Source organism: Ranitomeya variabilis, chromosome 4, assembly GCF_051348905.1.
Source record: "Ranitomeya variabilis isolate aRanVar5 chromosome 4, aRanVar5.hap1, whole genome shotgun sequence".
NCBI classification, from domain to species: domain Eukaryota; kingdom Metazoa; phylum Chordata; class Amphibia; order Anura; family Dendrobatidae; genus Ranitomeya; species Ranitomeya variabilis.
The window spans coordinates 736,284,387-736,301,236 of record NC_135235.1 but is presented as its reverse complement, the minus strand read 5'-3'; the positions used below and the strand labels follow the sequence as shown (position 1 = coordinate 736,301,236).

Here is a 16,850-nt window from a genome sequence, read left to right as displayed (position 1 = left end):
TCCAACAGGTGGCGCTATAGAGTTAAGTCCTCTTTTTCTCAGAAGAGGCAATTTGCATATTTAATTTCCCAGAGGAGCATTGCACGGCGAATAAGCCTCCTTACCTTGACAAGCCAGCTGGTATGTCACTCTCCATAAGGAGAAACGTTACCCCTTAGACCCCTACTTATTAAAGCAAACCTGTCACCAGGTTTGGCCAATACGAGTTACGGCCACCACCTTTCAGGGCTTATCTATAGCATTCTATAATCCGACCTGCAAGAGAAGAAAAATAACTTTTATTATAGTCACCTGCAAGGGATGTCACAGGTCTTGGTCTGGCACCTCCCATCTTCTTGCGATGCCGCCCTCCTGCTTGCTTCTTGGCTCTCCGGCAACATGCTCCTGGGTAGGCATACTTATCTGCCCTGATGAGGGCAGAGCAAAGTACTGCAGTGCGCAGGCGCTGGGCCTCTCTGACCTTTCCTGGCTTTGCTCTGCCCTCAACAGGGCAGATAAGTATGCCTGTTCAGGAGCGTGATGCCCTGTAGCCATGAAGCAAGTAGGAGGGCAGCATCTCAAGAAGATGGGAGACGCCTGACCAAGACCTGCAACATCCCTCAGACCAGACCGCCCCGCAGGTGACTATAATAAAAGTAATTTTTTTCTATTGCAGGTCGGATCGGGGGCTTATGTACAGCATTACAGAATGCTGTAGATAAGCCCTGAAAGGCGGTGGCTGTAACTTGTATCTGCCAAATCTGGTGACAGGTTCCCTTTAATACTAGAAATATATTGCACAGGGGATATCGCAGCCAATTCCCACAAGAAGAATCCTGGAAACACAGAACTAGAAATGATTCTTTCTCCGCAGTTTCAATAAGACTTAATACATTCCTGATTCTGGAGAGTAATAGAAATACGGCAGAAAACAGGAAGAAAGTTCAGAGAAGAAGCTTCATAGAAAGACATTGAAGCTACAGATGCCATTTAACCCTTTGGGAGAAAGTAATTCCAGCACTTTACTGAGTAAACCCCACGAGAACTCTAGCAGGTAAATGCAGCACCCCAGGTAACCGGTTGCTGCAGTGATGTTACTTTTCCTTCAGGGAAGGTGATGTCATTCTCAGAGGCAAAGGGGTTCTCTTCACCAGGTAAATCACTTACATGCAACACATTTCAAGTCCAGGCCAGGAGGGGGAGCTCAATACCCGGATTCAGGGGAGCTTCTCTCAGATATGTTTCCTGACCTGGAGGAGGAGTTAGGCAGTTAGACACAGGACAATGAAGTAGAAGGATGTCTGGAGCAGATGTGAGAGGCCTGGCAGCCACGAGGGAGCTGCAGCCTCTGGGAAGGAGAAACCTGTTGGGTTGCATTTTTAGCAGCTGGAAGGGAAGGAGCACAGGAGAGAAGCAGAGCTCAGAGGGGAACAGCGGCAGGGCACCCTCAGAGCTAAAGCGCAGAAACCGGGTACCGGGAGCCCAAGGCGTACGTGGACTCTACGACACGGAGCAGAACCAGAGGGCACTATACTATACGTCACCTGCCCACACCACGCCTGAGATACAGCAGCACCTGATGAGCCCGGGGCATCTGAGAGTTTCTGTAAAAAGGCTCAAGCTGCCAGTCGTGCAGGTACTTGTCCCAGGACAGGAGGAATCTGGAGGACCCTGTAAGAAGCTTCATGCAGCAGGGACCCCACTTAGACAGGCACAAGTGGGAAAGGCTCATGGACCTATACTGGGGAAAGAGAACTCTGAATTGCCTCTGAGCTGGCCGGACCACCATCATCCGTGCCTGGTACCCTGGACTGTGGCCTGTCACCCACAAGTAAACCAGGTACAGTCTTATTACTTGTCTCCTCCATTTTATTAAACGGCTACAACATCTACGCCACACACACCATAGGACCCCTGGGGACCCCGCTTCACCTGTGGGAAGTGTAATATCTGGGCTGCCGCAACATCCCCAAGGGGACCCCTCTAATGCAGCGTCGGTCCCAATCCTGACCGAACCCCACAGGTGGTGTCACCATAAACTTTATCCCTTCAAAGACCTTTCCCTTTAGGCTAGGTTCACATTGCGTTAGGGCAATCCGTTAAGCGCATAGCGCTAGCGGATTGCGCTAACGCAATGTTTGTTTAGGGTCAGCGTTCAGCGTCCCTGCTAGCGCAGATCCCGAATCTGCGCTAGCGAGGGACGGACCTCGGGCGCACCTCGGACGCTGCAAGCAGCGTCCGAGGTCCATCACAAAAGAACGGCACATCGCTAGCGCGTGCCGAAAATGGCATGTGCTAGCGATGCGCTACAGCCAAAAATCACATTGCTGTCAATGGGTGCGCTAACGGACCCGTTGCACGGCGTTAATTGCGACATTTTCGCCATGCAACGCAGTCCGTTATCGTTAACCCATTAACGCAATGTGAAGCTAGCCTGAACGTTGATGCCCAGGGCCGCGGACCGGGTCGCAGCCACCGTGACATTCCCCTTGCGAACGGTCCCGGTACAGAGTACCCCATTGCCCTGTGGGCGCATCATAAAGACCCCAGTATCCACAGGTGTCCCTTCTAATTGGTGGAAACTATCACCTCTAATAATCCTCGGACAGTTCTGACGAACACTTTAGTCACTTTAGCTTCATAGTATCAGCTCTAATCCAATGGTGAGATAGCGATTTACCCTGAAGAGTCACAAACTGTGGGGTTGATATAAAATGTTATATTTAGGGTTTTTTTTGTGTTGCCTCCTTATAAGAATCACAATGGTTTTGTTCCTTTTCTGCTGATATACAAACGACCCAACTATAATGGGAACCATGGAAACATGTATTACTCTCATAGTACGGTGCCCCTTTTTTGGCCCCCACACACCGTATAATGTTCCCACAGTACCACCGTCCTCAATATTATTTTTGTATTCAAGATAACGGAATGGAGAAAGTCAGCACTCAACCCTTTTAGAAGATACTTCAGTCCTTCTACTGGTTCATGTTCATAGACCAGTGAAACATGGACTAGTAGAAGTGCAAATTAAGTCCGAAACGTCCGTTGTCCGTCATGTCTTTTTTTTAAATCACTGCACCTGCCGCCATGATAAAAGCACTGTAGCACTTTTTGTCATTGTCCTGAATCAAATAAAAATTAAAAAGGACTGAAGTATTTTTTAAAAGGGGTGAGTGCTGATTTTCTTCATTCCATTGTCTTGATTAGGCTGGGGTCATACTAGCGTATAACATGGACGAGTGCTATGCGAGAAAACATCGCATAGCACTCGGACCAGTGTTACTCTATGGGCCAACGCACATCTGCAATTATTTTCTCATGCCGAATCGGCATACGAGAAAATCGCAGCATGCTGTGATTGGCACCGAGACTTGGCCGAGTCTTGGCTCACTCACACCCATATAAGTCTATGGGTGTGAGTGACACAGCGCACAGGATATCATCTGAGTGCTGATCGATATACACCGACCCCGGCAATGGAGAAATTAGTTTCTTCGCCTCCTCCACAGCTGTGCTCCAATCCTCTCTGTGCGAGAGGCTCGGAGCACAGTAGCATGACACTCGGCTTCCACTCGCAGGAAGTGCAGGAGCCGAGAGTCATTAGCATATTGCATCCGATGCTCTCGCATCACATAACATACGCTAGTGTGACCCCGGCCTTATAAATAGTCTCACGTCTATGCACCACCCTGAAGATTTATTATAGTGGAGGTTGTAATATTGGTTCAAGGTGTCCATATACTGGGTCAAAACTTTCTATTTGGTGCCTCAGCACTTCACTATAACTATTTTTGGAATATTTTCACCCTTTTTTTGGTGTTTTTCATGTAATAAATGGAAGCCTACATGGAGACATTGGCATCAAATAACTCCTGTTCTGAGATCTAACATGATAGAAGATTACAGTGCGGGAAAGACGGGAAACATTCACATAGACGGCCGGTGGGGATAGAGTCAGTGACCGACTCTGGCCAAATATGTTCCTAGAGCCGTAGTAGAAGATGAAGATGTCGTCCTCATCATGAAGTAGTTATTTCTCCTGTCACGTGTAATGAATATCTCCTGCAGTATTACTAATGCCGATTCCAGGGTCGGGAAATGAGACGAGAATTAGCGTTATGGAAGATGAGTCTATGAGAAACATATTCAGCTGCCGACTCCGAGGAAGAAACTGCTCGTTGTCTGTGGCCTAAATATATAGGTTTTATTAGGAGATGTCAGGGAAAAACAGAATGCTGTAAAATAAAAAAATACCATTGGTGCTTGTATTTTCTGGTCAGTCTTAAGGAACTTGTAATTCCTACATCTAATCAGCTGCCATAGCAGTGAGTAACATAGCCAGTGAATAGGAACATGGAGGAGATGTCAGCAATTTAACTTATGTTCCAGTCCATATAAGACTAGAGAATACAACATCTACACGTTCTATCTCCTCATATGTTTCCCAGTAATTGAATTATTACACAGGATTTTATGATGTTACATTGTGTCATCTTCTCCATTCAGGTCTCTAGAATATCGGATCCTCTTGGTGGACATCTTCTATATAAGAGAATTTTCCTGATTTACCAATCAAAGATGGATATAGACCGAGACAAGATGGCGGAGAGGATATTACACCTCACCCTAGAGATCCTCTTCCGGCTTACTGGAGAGGTGAGAGGTTCTGATGACGTCACATTACATCATTCTTATCTATGGGAATAACAGATGGACAGAACTGGAGAGGTGAGGACTCTGGAAATGTCTGTAGTGAGATTTATGTGTCTTTCCATAACCAGGATTACATAGTAATGAAGAAGACCTCTAGTGAGTGCTGTCAGGACCCTGTGTCTGAGGGATGGGGAAGACCCCTGAGCCCAATCACAGGGCCTACAGCTCACGCCCTGATATATGAGAACATCAATGACCAGAAGATCCTAGAACTCACCTACAAGATGATTGAGCTGCTGACTGGAGAGGTGACACTGCTGGGAATGCTGGGACATTATACAGTAACACTAATGAAGGGATCGGGGGATGACGGTATCATTGTATGTGTCAGATTCCTATAAGGTATCAGGATGTCGCCGTCTATTTCTCCATGGAGGAGTGGGAGTATTTAGAAGGACACAAAGATCTGTACAAGGACGTCATGATGGAGGTTCCCCAGCCCCTCACATCACCAGGTAATAGACAGGACTAAATACACACGGCCTATAATTATCTGTATTTAAAGAATGAATTCAGTTCCTGTATGTGTTTCCTCCAGATCTATCCAGTAAGAGGACAACACCAGAGAGATGTCCCCGTCCTCTTCTTCCACAGGACTGTAAACAAGATCCCAATGCTCCTCCTGATCATCAGGTAGATGGAGAGAAGGTGTCATGAGATCTCCCCTATGATGTGTAGACGGCTGTGAAGGTCTTGTGCTCAGTCTTGTTTTAACCACCAGTATTCTATGTTTTATACTTGTGTAATGAGAACGGTGGAGATGGCAGGATTAGAGCTGATCATAGATGTGACTTCTCCATCTGTCTGCGACTTTTACAATATTTGTTTCAGGGTGAAGATCTGACCCATATTAATACTACAGAGACATATGTGAGGGGTGATGAGCGGTGTAAAGAGGAGATTCCTACATATGACAACCCAGGTGAGTAGTAACCACTAAATGCAGAGAAGTCACAGATTCCTCTCAGTCACCGGCTGTGGCTGCTTTATCGGTGGTGTAGTCCAGCTGTATTACAATAGTGTGATCACAATTGACTTCAAGACCACAACATATTCAACCACCCAAAACTGTTCAAATGACTTTGGGCATTGAAAGCCCTTTTCTATAGAACTTACCTCCTGGAGGATCCACCTACCCTCTGGGATTAGGAGATGATGACCGTTACCTACCCAGATCTGTAAACTACAAAGTCAAATGACAGCGTACGTAGAATGTGCTGACAAGTTAGATGATCACTTGAAGAAAAATATTATAATGGGCCTGTAAGAGAAAGCGGAGGGTAATGATGCTGTTGGCTTCCTAGAACCCTGATATCTTATTGGATGAATCTTCCTTCTCTCCCTTCTGTGCTCCTGAATGTGCTCATATGGTCCCTACAAGACCAGGTCCAGTCTTTCTGGTCAAACTTTGCTTTTATGATCAAAAACATTGAATGTGCAGTGAGGCCAAGTGTGAATTTCTGTACAATAACAACAGAGTTTCCCTTTCTCCTGACTTTTCAATTTGTATTCAGACTACCGTAATTAATTTCAGGGAGGATTGTGATCAACTACATAAACACATTACCCCTGTGCCATGATATATCTCTGAGCTGTGCGTGGCTGATGGCTGTAATATACATTTATTCACCCCTGCAGGAGATGTGTTGGCTCGAGCCCTGGTTTCATGGATTCATTCCACATCATAAATTACATTATGTTTTCGATCCAAAGGAATTTAGATTACTGCACAATCTCTCCTGAAATGGGGGCGCTAATACTTTCTCTAATCTTCTGCTCAGAATAGTAGCTCCAATGGTCCACCATAAATGAATGCAACTCCGGTTTACTGTTGGAGTTCTCCCCTCATACATACGTTGTTGTTGGGGATGTAACATTATTTTTATTCTACATCTTTTTTTTTTTTTCCTGTTCATTCTGTATGATAGTTTGATTGTGGTGAGATCGGTCTGCCTCTCCCTGTAACTCCCTGATAGTCTTAAAAAAAGCTCTCCACCGCCTCTTCCAAATACCTAAGACCTAAATTTAAAGGGAACCTGTCAGCAGGATTGTGCACAGTAACCTACAGACAGTGTCAGGTCTGGGAACATCATCGGCGGAGTAGAAGGTCACAGGAGGCTGGAGCCGACAGCTGCGGCTAAATCCTGTTGCCGCTGCTAAAGAGAAATGAATATTCACTGCATTCCACGCCAATGGGCTTGGAAGGCAATGAATATTCATTTCTCTTTAATAATAATATCTTGTTATGTTTGGCCCCCAACCCCGGTCCTGGTATGCATGGCCCTATCCTTATAATTGGCCCACACCCCCATCGCCAGCCTGGTTTGCATGGCCCCATCAGAAAACATTAAAATAAACACTACACTTACTTACTCGGTGCTCCCTCCCAACGTCCAGCTCTGGTCTCAGCAACTGCTATATGCTTGTAAGCAGCGCATGGCAGGGACGTCATGTGCTGCTCACAAGCAGAGCACAGCTGCCGGGACTGTGCGCAAAGAGCAGTGAGTATTCCTTGCTCTTCAGTGGCGCGCAGTGTCAGCCACCGACTTCCTGCTGCTACCGGCGGTCACGTGTGCCGATACTTAAGAGAAATGAATATTCATGAATACTCGCTGTTCTCTGCGCTGCTTACAAGCATTACGCAGTTGCTGGCACGGGAGCAGGAGGCTCCAAGGGAGCACTGGGTAGGAAAGTCTAATTTTTTTTTTGTTTTCTGATGGGGCCATGCATACCAGTATAGGGATGGGGGTGGGGGTCACTTATAAGGATGGGGCCCTGCATACCAGGATGAGATGGGGGGCCTTGCATACCAGGATAGGGATGATGGGACCATGCGTATCAGGATAGGGATGAGGTGCCATGCATACTAGGATGGGATGGAGCCATGAATACCAGGGTAGGGATGAGGGGGCCATGTATATCAAAAAGGGGATCAGGGGACCATATATACCAGGATAGGAGATATTAAGTACAGAATTGACCACATTTTTTGCTTCAATTTTTTTTCCCTAATTTCCTCCTTTAAAACCTAGGTGCGTCCTTTGGTGCGGTGTGTCTTATAGTCTGAAAAATACAGTAATTTAAAGGAGGATTGTGATAAACTACAGGAAAAACATTACACCTGTGCCATAAGTAAGGTAGTGTTTACTGAATGTATTGGGGTGACATGCTAATCCAAAGCAAACTTCATAATCCCGCCGAGTTACTGCTACCACCTCCACACGTGCTTCCTGGACTGTTGATCGCAATCTAGCACCATATGTAAGATAGCGCTTACTGAATGTATTAGGGGACACTCACTTGGCTGCGAGATTTAAGGCACACAGGAACAATTTCCACTTAAATAGTGTATGCGGTTTATTATGCAGTCATAAACCGTACCGTGAACATTCCATTACACACTGTACTGGAACATGACATTAAGTTGCGTTCACTAAACATGCTGGACCTTACTCCGTCCAGTTACCATGGGTGACCGCACAGTTCATTAACTGACTCTTGTCAGAACACACAGTCTCCCAACTCTGGGTTACCTTCCTGGAGCTCCTGCTCCACACGCTCACCTCCTGTCAGTCCTCTCTCCTGGGGAAACTGTCTTAGTGGGATCACCGTCCTTGTGACCAGGGCACTCACGACAGTCCAGACCGGCAGAAGAAACGGTAGCTTCCTCAACGCAGTGCTGTCACAGACTCTGCACATACGGCCTCTCCATGTGCTATTCAGGAAGTCCTACTCCAAGGATCTTCCATCACAGGCCTTCAGAACCATGGGCTCACATGTGCTCTTCAGGGATCCGATCCTACTTCCAGGATCTTAGAACACAGAGACCATTCAGGTCCATACACTCTATCTCCCCCAGAAACATATGACCCAAACCATGGTCACATTATGTACCTGTAACCACTCCCATAGGTGGGATGTGTGTGTGGTTAGTCAGACCTGGGCAGCTCTCTGACTAACCCTGTAAGCCTCCCTTTAAAGCAACACAAACACAACTCTTATGGAACTACAAGTCCCACAACAACAATACTGACTTACAGCGCAGACTCCCTCTGTGACACATACCGGCCATTTACAATTAAGCTGAACACTGTTTCACAAACCCAGTTACGCCTCCATGTGTATCCTAAGGAGCCCACATGGCGCCCCCTAGCTGCAGCATGGGTCACTGCATCACACATGGTATATTTCTAGGGTGTGCGTGGCTGATGGCTGTAATATACATTTATTCACACCTGCAGGAGATGTGTTGGCATGGTTCGAGTCCTGGTTTCATAGATTTATTTAAACGTCATTAATTCCATTATGTTTTCCATCCTAAGGAATTCAGATTACTGCACAATCTCTCCTGAAATGGGGGGTGCTAATACATTCTCTATGCTTTTGGTCAGGACTAATAGTAGCTCCAATGATCCACCATAAATGAGTGCAACTCAGGTTTAGTGTTCTCCCCTCTTACATACATTGTTGAAATTAAGGAGAGAGAGCGCACATAGGACGATAAAAGTGATAATTTGGATGACAATACGCGGTAGGAGCACTCACCTTTAGAGGTTGTGAAAAGTCACAACCCCTTGCAGAACCAATGTGACAAAGAAGGAAGGAAAAGACCGGGTTTCTCAATGTATCCGCGCTGACCACACACGATGGAAATATTCTTGAAAGCTTTATTGTGCCAACGCGTTTCGTGGCAATCTGCCACTTTCTCAGGGCCAATGATTTCACAGTGTCTGTTTACAGCAGTGATTTTATACAGAATCTTCATGGCATCACAATTATAAACAAACCGACATCACTTCCCGTGGGAAGACCCCCTCCAGTGTGAGAATGTCATACACCAGTTACAATGACTTTATTTCAAAATCTAAACTCTGATGAAAGGCACTATCCACCTAAAAAATGATATAGTATGATGGCCCTGAGGAAGTGGCAGATTGCCACGAAATGCGTCAGCACAATAAAGCTTTCAAGAACATTTCCATCGTGTGTGGTCAGAGCGGATACATTGAGAAACCCGGTCTTTTCCTTCATTCTTTGATACATTGTTGTTGGGAATGTAACATTTTTTTTTTATTCTATGTCTTATTTTTACCTGTTCATTCTGTATGATAGTTTGATTGTGGTAAGATTTGTCTTCCTGACTAATGTAAGTCTGTAACTCCCTGATAGTCTTGAAAAAAAAGCTATTCATTGCCTCTTCCAAATGCTTAAGATCTAAATTTAAAGGGAACCTGTCAGCAGGGTTGTGCACAGTAACTTACACACCGTGTCAGGTCAGCGCCGTTATACTGCTTAAAATGATACCTTCGTTGACGAAATCCGTCTTGTGGTTGTTGTTTAATCGTTATTTGTAGTTTTAGTTAATGAGATTCTCGTCCTCTGGGGTGGGGCTTTGTGTTGCTCTGCTTACATATTCATCTGTATTGGCTTATGACAGATCACTGATCCCTCAGTGACCTGCCCCCTATTTTACACAATGCATATAATAGTGTTTATATTATTGTTGATAATGTATATAATATTGTGGCTATTGTGAGGCTTAGAAACATTTTTTTACTAATGACACTGGCGGCACCTGTCCAGTAGTATCTATCTCTTACTTACAGATGCTACTGCGCAGGTGCCGCCATCGTCGGTGACATTTTGCTGGATGTAATTTTTTTATGTACAATAGGTGGCAGGTCACTGAAGGATCAGTGATCTGTCATAAGCCAATACAGATGAATATGTACGCAGAGCACCACCTAAAGCCCCGCCTACAGCCCAACCCACAGCCACACCCACAGCACCACCCTGAAGCACGAGAATCTCAATAACTGAAAACTACAAATACAGGTTAAACATTAACCAGCCCGCAGCTCCCGAGAAAAGGCACATCTATTAGATGCGCCAATTCTGGCACTTTGCCCAGCTCTTCCCACTTGCCTGTGGTGGTGGCAAGTGGGGTTTATATTTGTGGTGTTGATGTCACCTTTGTAATGTCAGGTGACATCAAGCCCATGGCTTAGTAATGGATAGGTGTCTATCCATTACTAACACCATAGTAACATGGTAAATAAAGACACAGCCAGGATAAAGTCTTTTATTAGAAATAAAACAAAACACAGTTTTCCTTTTTTATTTAAGAATATCAAACAGTTATACTCACCTAACACCTATTTCCAGTGAAGCCCTCGTTCTCCTGTAATAAAAATAAAATAAAAAAACAACAATATACCATACCTGTCTGTCGTTCTGTCCCATGCTGTAATCCATGTCTGGGGATAATTAGTTTTCAACCTGGATGGTGCCAAGTTGTTACTATCCCAGCTGAGAACCACTGGTGAATGTGCAGCATCATTAACCAGCAGTGACATCATCGAGGCTCCCAGCCGAGCTGAGCTGCAGTGACATCAGGACCATGGGAAATATTCAGTGATGAGGTCACCACAGTTCAAACTAAGTGACTTCACAGCAGATCACCATGAGAATTCTGTGTTTCTTATTTTTAAATAAAAACTAAAACTGTTGTGTTTTAATTCTAATGAAAGACTTTATTCTGGCTGTCTTTATTTACCAAATAACTATAGGTTTAGTAATGGAGAGGTGTCTTATAGACACCTCTCCATTACTAAGCAGTGGGCTTGATGTCACATCGCAATACAAGGGTGACATCAACCCCACAAATATGAACTCCACTTTCCACCGCTACAGGGCAAGTGGAAAGAGCCAGGCAAAGCACCAGAATTGGCACATCTAATAGATATGCCTTTTCTAGGCAGCTGCTGTCTGCTATTTTTAGGCTGGGGGGTCAATATTTATGGCCCCTTGCCAGCCTGAGAATACCAGCCCCCAGTTGTCAGCTTGTTAGCAATGCTGGTTGTCAAAAATGGGGGGGACTCCCACGTCATTTTTTTAAATTATTTATTTAAATAATTAAAAAAACAGTGTGGGGACCCCTCTATTCTTGACAACCAGCCTTGCTGAAGCTGACAGCTGAGGGTTGAAGCCTTCAGTTGTGAGTTTTGCCAGACTTGTTAAAGAAAATACAGGGGAACCCACACCTGGTTTTTCACTAATTTATTTAGTTATAGCTCAGGCGGCGGGTAAGTAATACCCCCATCATCCGGTCCTGCTGTCACTGTTCTTAGCGGAAGCAGGTATAGGTTGATGGGAGTAATAGTCCCAAAAGCCCCCACCTGCTGTCATCATTCTGACTTTAATATAACTCTCATAATTCTCCCACCAGCAGGGGGAGAATGATGAGAGCATCTTCAGCACCCGCCGCCAGAGAACAGTGCTTACTGTAGCGCTTCTTCCCTGCCAGCTGTCCATGTGGTACTGATGCTGCACACGAGCGGCACACGGTGTCCACACTTGTGCCACAAGTATTACACACATGGACATCTCTGGTACCGGTTTTTCTGGTACCAGAAATATTAGGACATGTGCAACCGGCCTTATACACAGTTCTCTTTAGATGCCTAATATTTCTTCTTGAAACTCATCTGACCGAAAATATTGGAGCTTACGATAGTTTAGATTGTGAAGTCTCCGAGACCCATATGCTAATTACACCAGAGAGGTTTCACCACTATTAAGAGATAATCCACTAGCGCTTGACACAAAAGAAATAATGAAGTTTCCAGCTGCCTATCTGGAGAACAGCCACTACCGGATGTTATTAAATGAAAAGGTTTCACCACTAGTTACTCATTTATTACTGATGAAGACTGTTGAGCTTGATCATTTCAGTAGTTCCTAGTCAGGCCCCATTTTTCATATCTGACGTGTGTCACTTTATGTAGTGGTAAGTTTGGAATTCTTCACAAAGAATAATAGAAAGCAAATGGATCTTACAAATTATTTTCCAGCTTTGCTCAATACCCTATATACAGTTGTACACTACTGTCTGGCCACATGGCAGTGTTCAGAAGGGAAGGAGCGCCATTTAGCTGTTTGAATACAGATCTTGCTGGAATAGTTTAAAGACACAATGTATTGCGAGCACTATTCGTGGTCACTTGGCAGCTCAAAAGATGTCCACCATGAACAAGCTTGGCACTATCGTCTCTGCTTTCCATATCCCAAGGAATGCCTCGCTCATCACCCTTTAGCACCCTTACATGGAATCTGGACTTACAAAGGGACCCCTAGGCTTGGACCATGGTGTTACCTGCTATTCTGTGGTGTTAGATGTTGAGAAGAATAGTCAGGTAGCTGGGTCAGAAATAGAAGGTCAGAATACAGAATCAAATGTCAGTAGTCAGTAAACGGGCCACGGTCACAACAGGAAACAAATGCACAAGCCGCAAGCTGAGCACTGAGGACTGAACCAGAGCCTGTATCAGGCAGATTCCGGCAATATGCTTTGAGCTTTAGTAGGGTGTGGTACTTTCCAATTGGGTGAAGTAGGGAGCAGATTACTCCAGCTGGACAGAAGGAACAGATCCCAGATGAGATTAGACACATCAAATACAGAAGCCTTAGGCTACTTTCACACTAGCGTCGGGCCGAGGTTCCCGACGCTAGCGTTGTCTCCGCCGCACAACGAGGGCAGCGGATGCATTTTTCCAGCGCATCTGCTGCCCCATTGTGAGGTGCGGGGGAGGTGGGGGCGGAGTTCCGGCCGCGCATGCGCGGTCGGAAAATGCGGACCGTCGTGAGCAAAAAACATTACATGTAGCGTTTTTTGGTCCCGACGGTCCGCCACAACACGGCGCAACTGTCGCACGACGGTTGCGACGTGTGTCAATCCGTCGCAATACGTCGCTTAATGTTAGTCTATGGGGAAAAAACGCATCCTGCAAGCACTTTTGCAGGATGCGTTTTTTCGGCAAAACGATGCATTGTGGCGGATTGCAGTTAACGCTAGTGTGAAAGTAGCCTTAATATAACTAAATGACAGAAAACCAGAACAGTCCAAATCCCCACAAAGTGATTCCATTTTCATTCACTGAGGGTTATAATCCTTAGGAGTGAATATTTTGACTCCACAGTCACACTGCATGTTAATGTACAGAAAGTATGTTGGAGAGTGAAAAATTACACACTTGCCATTTTATTACCCAACATATAATGCCCAAATTGTGCTTCAGGAGACACACACCATAAATTAAGTGGGTTCTTCTCACTATAGTATTGCTAAATACAGGGATACTAAATGTTGTTTGAGCACACTGCAAGACTCAGAAGTGAGAGCGGATTTTGCTGAATTGGTTTATGGAAACCTTGTTGCTTTTCAATAGCCTTTGAGCCACTAATAGTGTGGGAACCTCTGTTTTTCCATTGACAGATAATGGACCTGAGTGGAGACTTGATTTTTGTGAGAGGAGAATTGGTATTTTTTTTCACCTACATAAGATTGGTTTCTTTTTATTCGATATTTGGGAGGCAGAGTGAACAAACAGTTGAACACCATGTACTACTGGTTCATCCAACAAGGTTTTCTATTAGATTGTGCACTGTCATTGTCTTGGTAGTGATGTTGGAGAGTGAAAAATTACACATTTTCCATTTTATTACCCAACATATAGTGCCCAAATTGGGCTTCAGGAGACACGCACTATAAATTAAGTGGGTTCCTCTCGCTATAGTATTGCTAAATGTTGTTTGAGCACACTGCAAGACTGCCATTATCTTGGTAAATTATTAAAGTTTTTTTTACAAAGCTTGCCATTTTTATGGACAGTTTAAGTAGAAATGTTAAAAAATATAAAACTCAAGGATATTTTATTAAAACATATTTTTTTATCTTAGCAGATGACTGTACCTGGAGATTAGAGGGACAGCTGACATCTTCAATTTTTAAATCTAATGATCTTGAGATCCTGCAAGATACAACTGAAGTGATTGCTATTACTCCAGATATAGCATCATCAATTCACAGCAAAGATCTGTCATCCGATCCTATGAAGCAGGTCTCATCTTCTGATTTATTACCGACTACTAAGGAAAATCAGAGTCCAAAAAGAGGCAATAAAAAACAAACTGCTCCTAAAGCAAAAAAGCCATTTTCGTGTTCAGAATGTGAGAAATGTTTTAAACAGAAATCAGCGCTTGATATACACCAGAGAACTCACACAGGGGAGAAACCTTTTTCCTGTTCAGAATGTGGGAAATATTTTGCACAGAAATCAAATTTTGTTACCCACCAGAGAACTCACACAGGGGAGAAGCCTTGTACCTGTTCAGAATGTGGGAAATGTTTTTATAAGAAATCGGCTCTTGATATTCACCAGAGATCTCATACAGGGGAGAAACCTTTTTCCTGTTCAGAATGTGAGAAATGTTTTAAACAGAAATCAGCGCTTGATATACACCAGAGAATTCACACAGGGGAGAAGCCTTTTTGCTGTTCAGAATGTGGGAAATGTTTTAACAATAAATCAGATTGTGTTACGCACCAGAGAATCCACACAGGGGAGAAGCCTTTTTCCTGTTCAGAATGTGGGAAATGTTTTAACAATAAATCAGATTGTGCTAAGCACCAGAGAACCCACACAGGAGAGAAGCCTTTTTCATGTTCAGAATGTGGGAAATGTTTTGCACAGAAATCACATTTTGTTTCTCATCAGAGAACTCACACAGAAGAGAAGCCTTTTTCCTGTTCAGAATGTGGGAAATGTTTTAACAATAAATCAGTTTGTGCAAAGCACCAGAGAACCCACACAGGAGAGAAGCCTTTTTCATGCTCAGAATGTGGGAAATGTTTTGCACAGAAATCACATTTTGTTTCCCATCAGAGAACTCACACAGGGGAGAAGCCTTTTTCCTGTTTAGAATGTGGGAAATGTTTTAACAATAAATCACATCTTGTTGGTCACCAGAGAACTCACACAGGGGAGAAGCCTTTTTCCTGTTTAGAATGTGGGAAATGTTTTAACCGGAAAGATAGTCTTGTTAGACATCAGAGCAGTCACACAGAGGAGAAGCCTTTTTTGTTTTCTTAACGTGGGAAATATTTTACTTGGAAATCAACTGTTAACCCCTTCATGACCCAGCCTATTTTGACCTTAATGACCTGGCCATTTTTTGCAATTCTGACCAGTGTCCGTTTATGAGGTAATAACTCAGGAACGCTTCAACGGATCCTAGCGGTTCTGAGATTGTTTTTCATGACCTATTGGGCTTCATGTTAGTGGGAAAATTAGGTCAATAATTTGTGTTTATTTGTGAAAAAAATGGAAATTTGGAGAAAATTTTGAAAATTTCGCAATTTTCTATTTTTGAATTTTTATTCTGTTAAACGAGAGAGTTATGTGACACAAAATAGTTAATAAATAACATTACCCACATGTCTACTTTACATCAGCACAATTTTGGAAACAACCTATGGGGGTGATAAGGGGGGGGGATTAATTTACTATTTTTTTTATTTTGATCACTGTGATAGGTTTTATCACAGTGATCAAAATGTACCTGGAACAAATCGGCCGGCAGATTCGGCGGGCGCACTGCGCATGCGTCCACCATTTTGAAAGATGGCGGCGCCCCGGGAGCAGACGGACAGACTCCGGGAGGCTCGGTAAGTATGAGGGGGGGGGGATCGGAGCACGGGGGTGGGATCGGAGCGCAGGGGGAGCAAACAGGAGGACGGAGGGGAGTGGAGCACAGGACGGAGGACTGGGGAGGAGATCATTGGCGGTGGCGGGGGGGAAGTTCAGGGTTTCCAGCCATGGCTGTTAATATTACAGCATCGGCCATATCTGGATTGTAATATTTCACCAGTTTTCATAGGTGAAATATTACAAATCGCTCTGATTGGCTGTTTCATTTTCAACTGCCAATCAGAGCGATCGTAGCCACGGGGGGGTGAAGCCACCCCCCGGGCTGAAGTACCACTCCCCCTGTCCCTGAAGATCGGGTGAAATTGGAGTTAACCCTTTCACCCGATCTGCAGGGACGTGATCCCTCCATGACGCCACATAGGCGTCACAGGTCGGATTGGCACCGACTTTCATGACGCCTACGTGGTGTCACAGGTCGGGAAGGGGTTAATAAACATCAAAGATGTCACATAGGGGAGAAGCCTTTTTTATGTTCATAATGATGGAATAGTTTTAACCTAAATTGGATCTTCTTAAATGGGTTGTCTCTTGTCATGACTCATGACTGCTGAAAAAAGGATAAAACTAAACGTTATTAATTCCAAATGTAAAACTATACCCATAATT

The 16,850-nt window shown here is 44.4% G+C and overlaps 1 protein-coding gene across 9 annotated transcripts in view; it reads left to right on the top strand.

Moving 5' to 3' along the window:
- LOC143768012 (oocyte zinc finger protein XlCOF7.1-like) overlaps positions 1 to 15,975 on the top strand; it is a 281,134-nt gene extending 265,159 nt beyond the window's left edge. For 2 of the 9 annotated variants that reach the window (XM_077256642.1, XM_077256638.1), the window contains exon 6: positions 14,434 to 15,975. In XM_077256642.1, coding sequence (XP_077112757.1) covers positions 14,434 to 15,626 — 1,193 coding nt within the window. In that variant the 3' untranslated portion in view covers positions 15,627 to 15,975. Of the gene's footprint in view, positions 1 to 4,282; positions 4,639 to 4,763; positions 4,944 to 5,026; positions 5,151 to 5,233; positions 5,329 to 5,526; positions 5,618 to 14,433 lie in introns of those variants that run through there. The other 7 variants (XM_077256637.1, XM_077256636.1, XM_077256635.1 and 4 more) reach the window with 7 other exon arrangements.
- Positions 15,976 to 16,850: the final 875 nt, after the last annotated feature.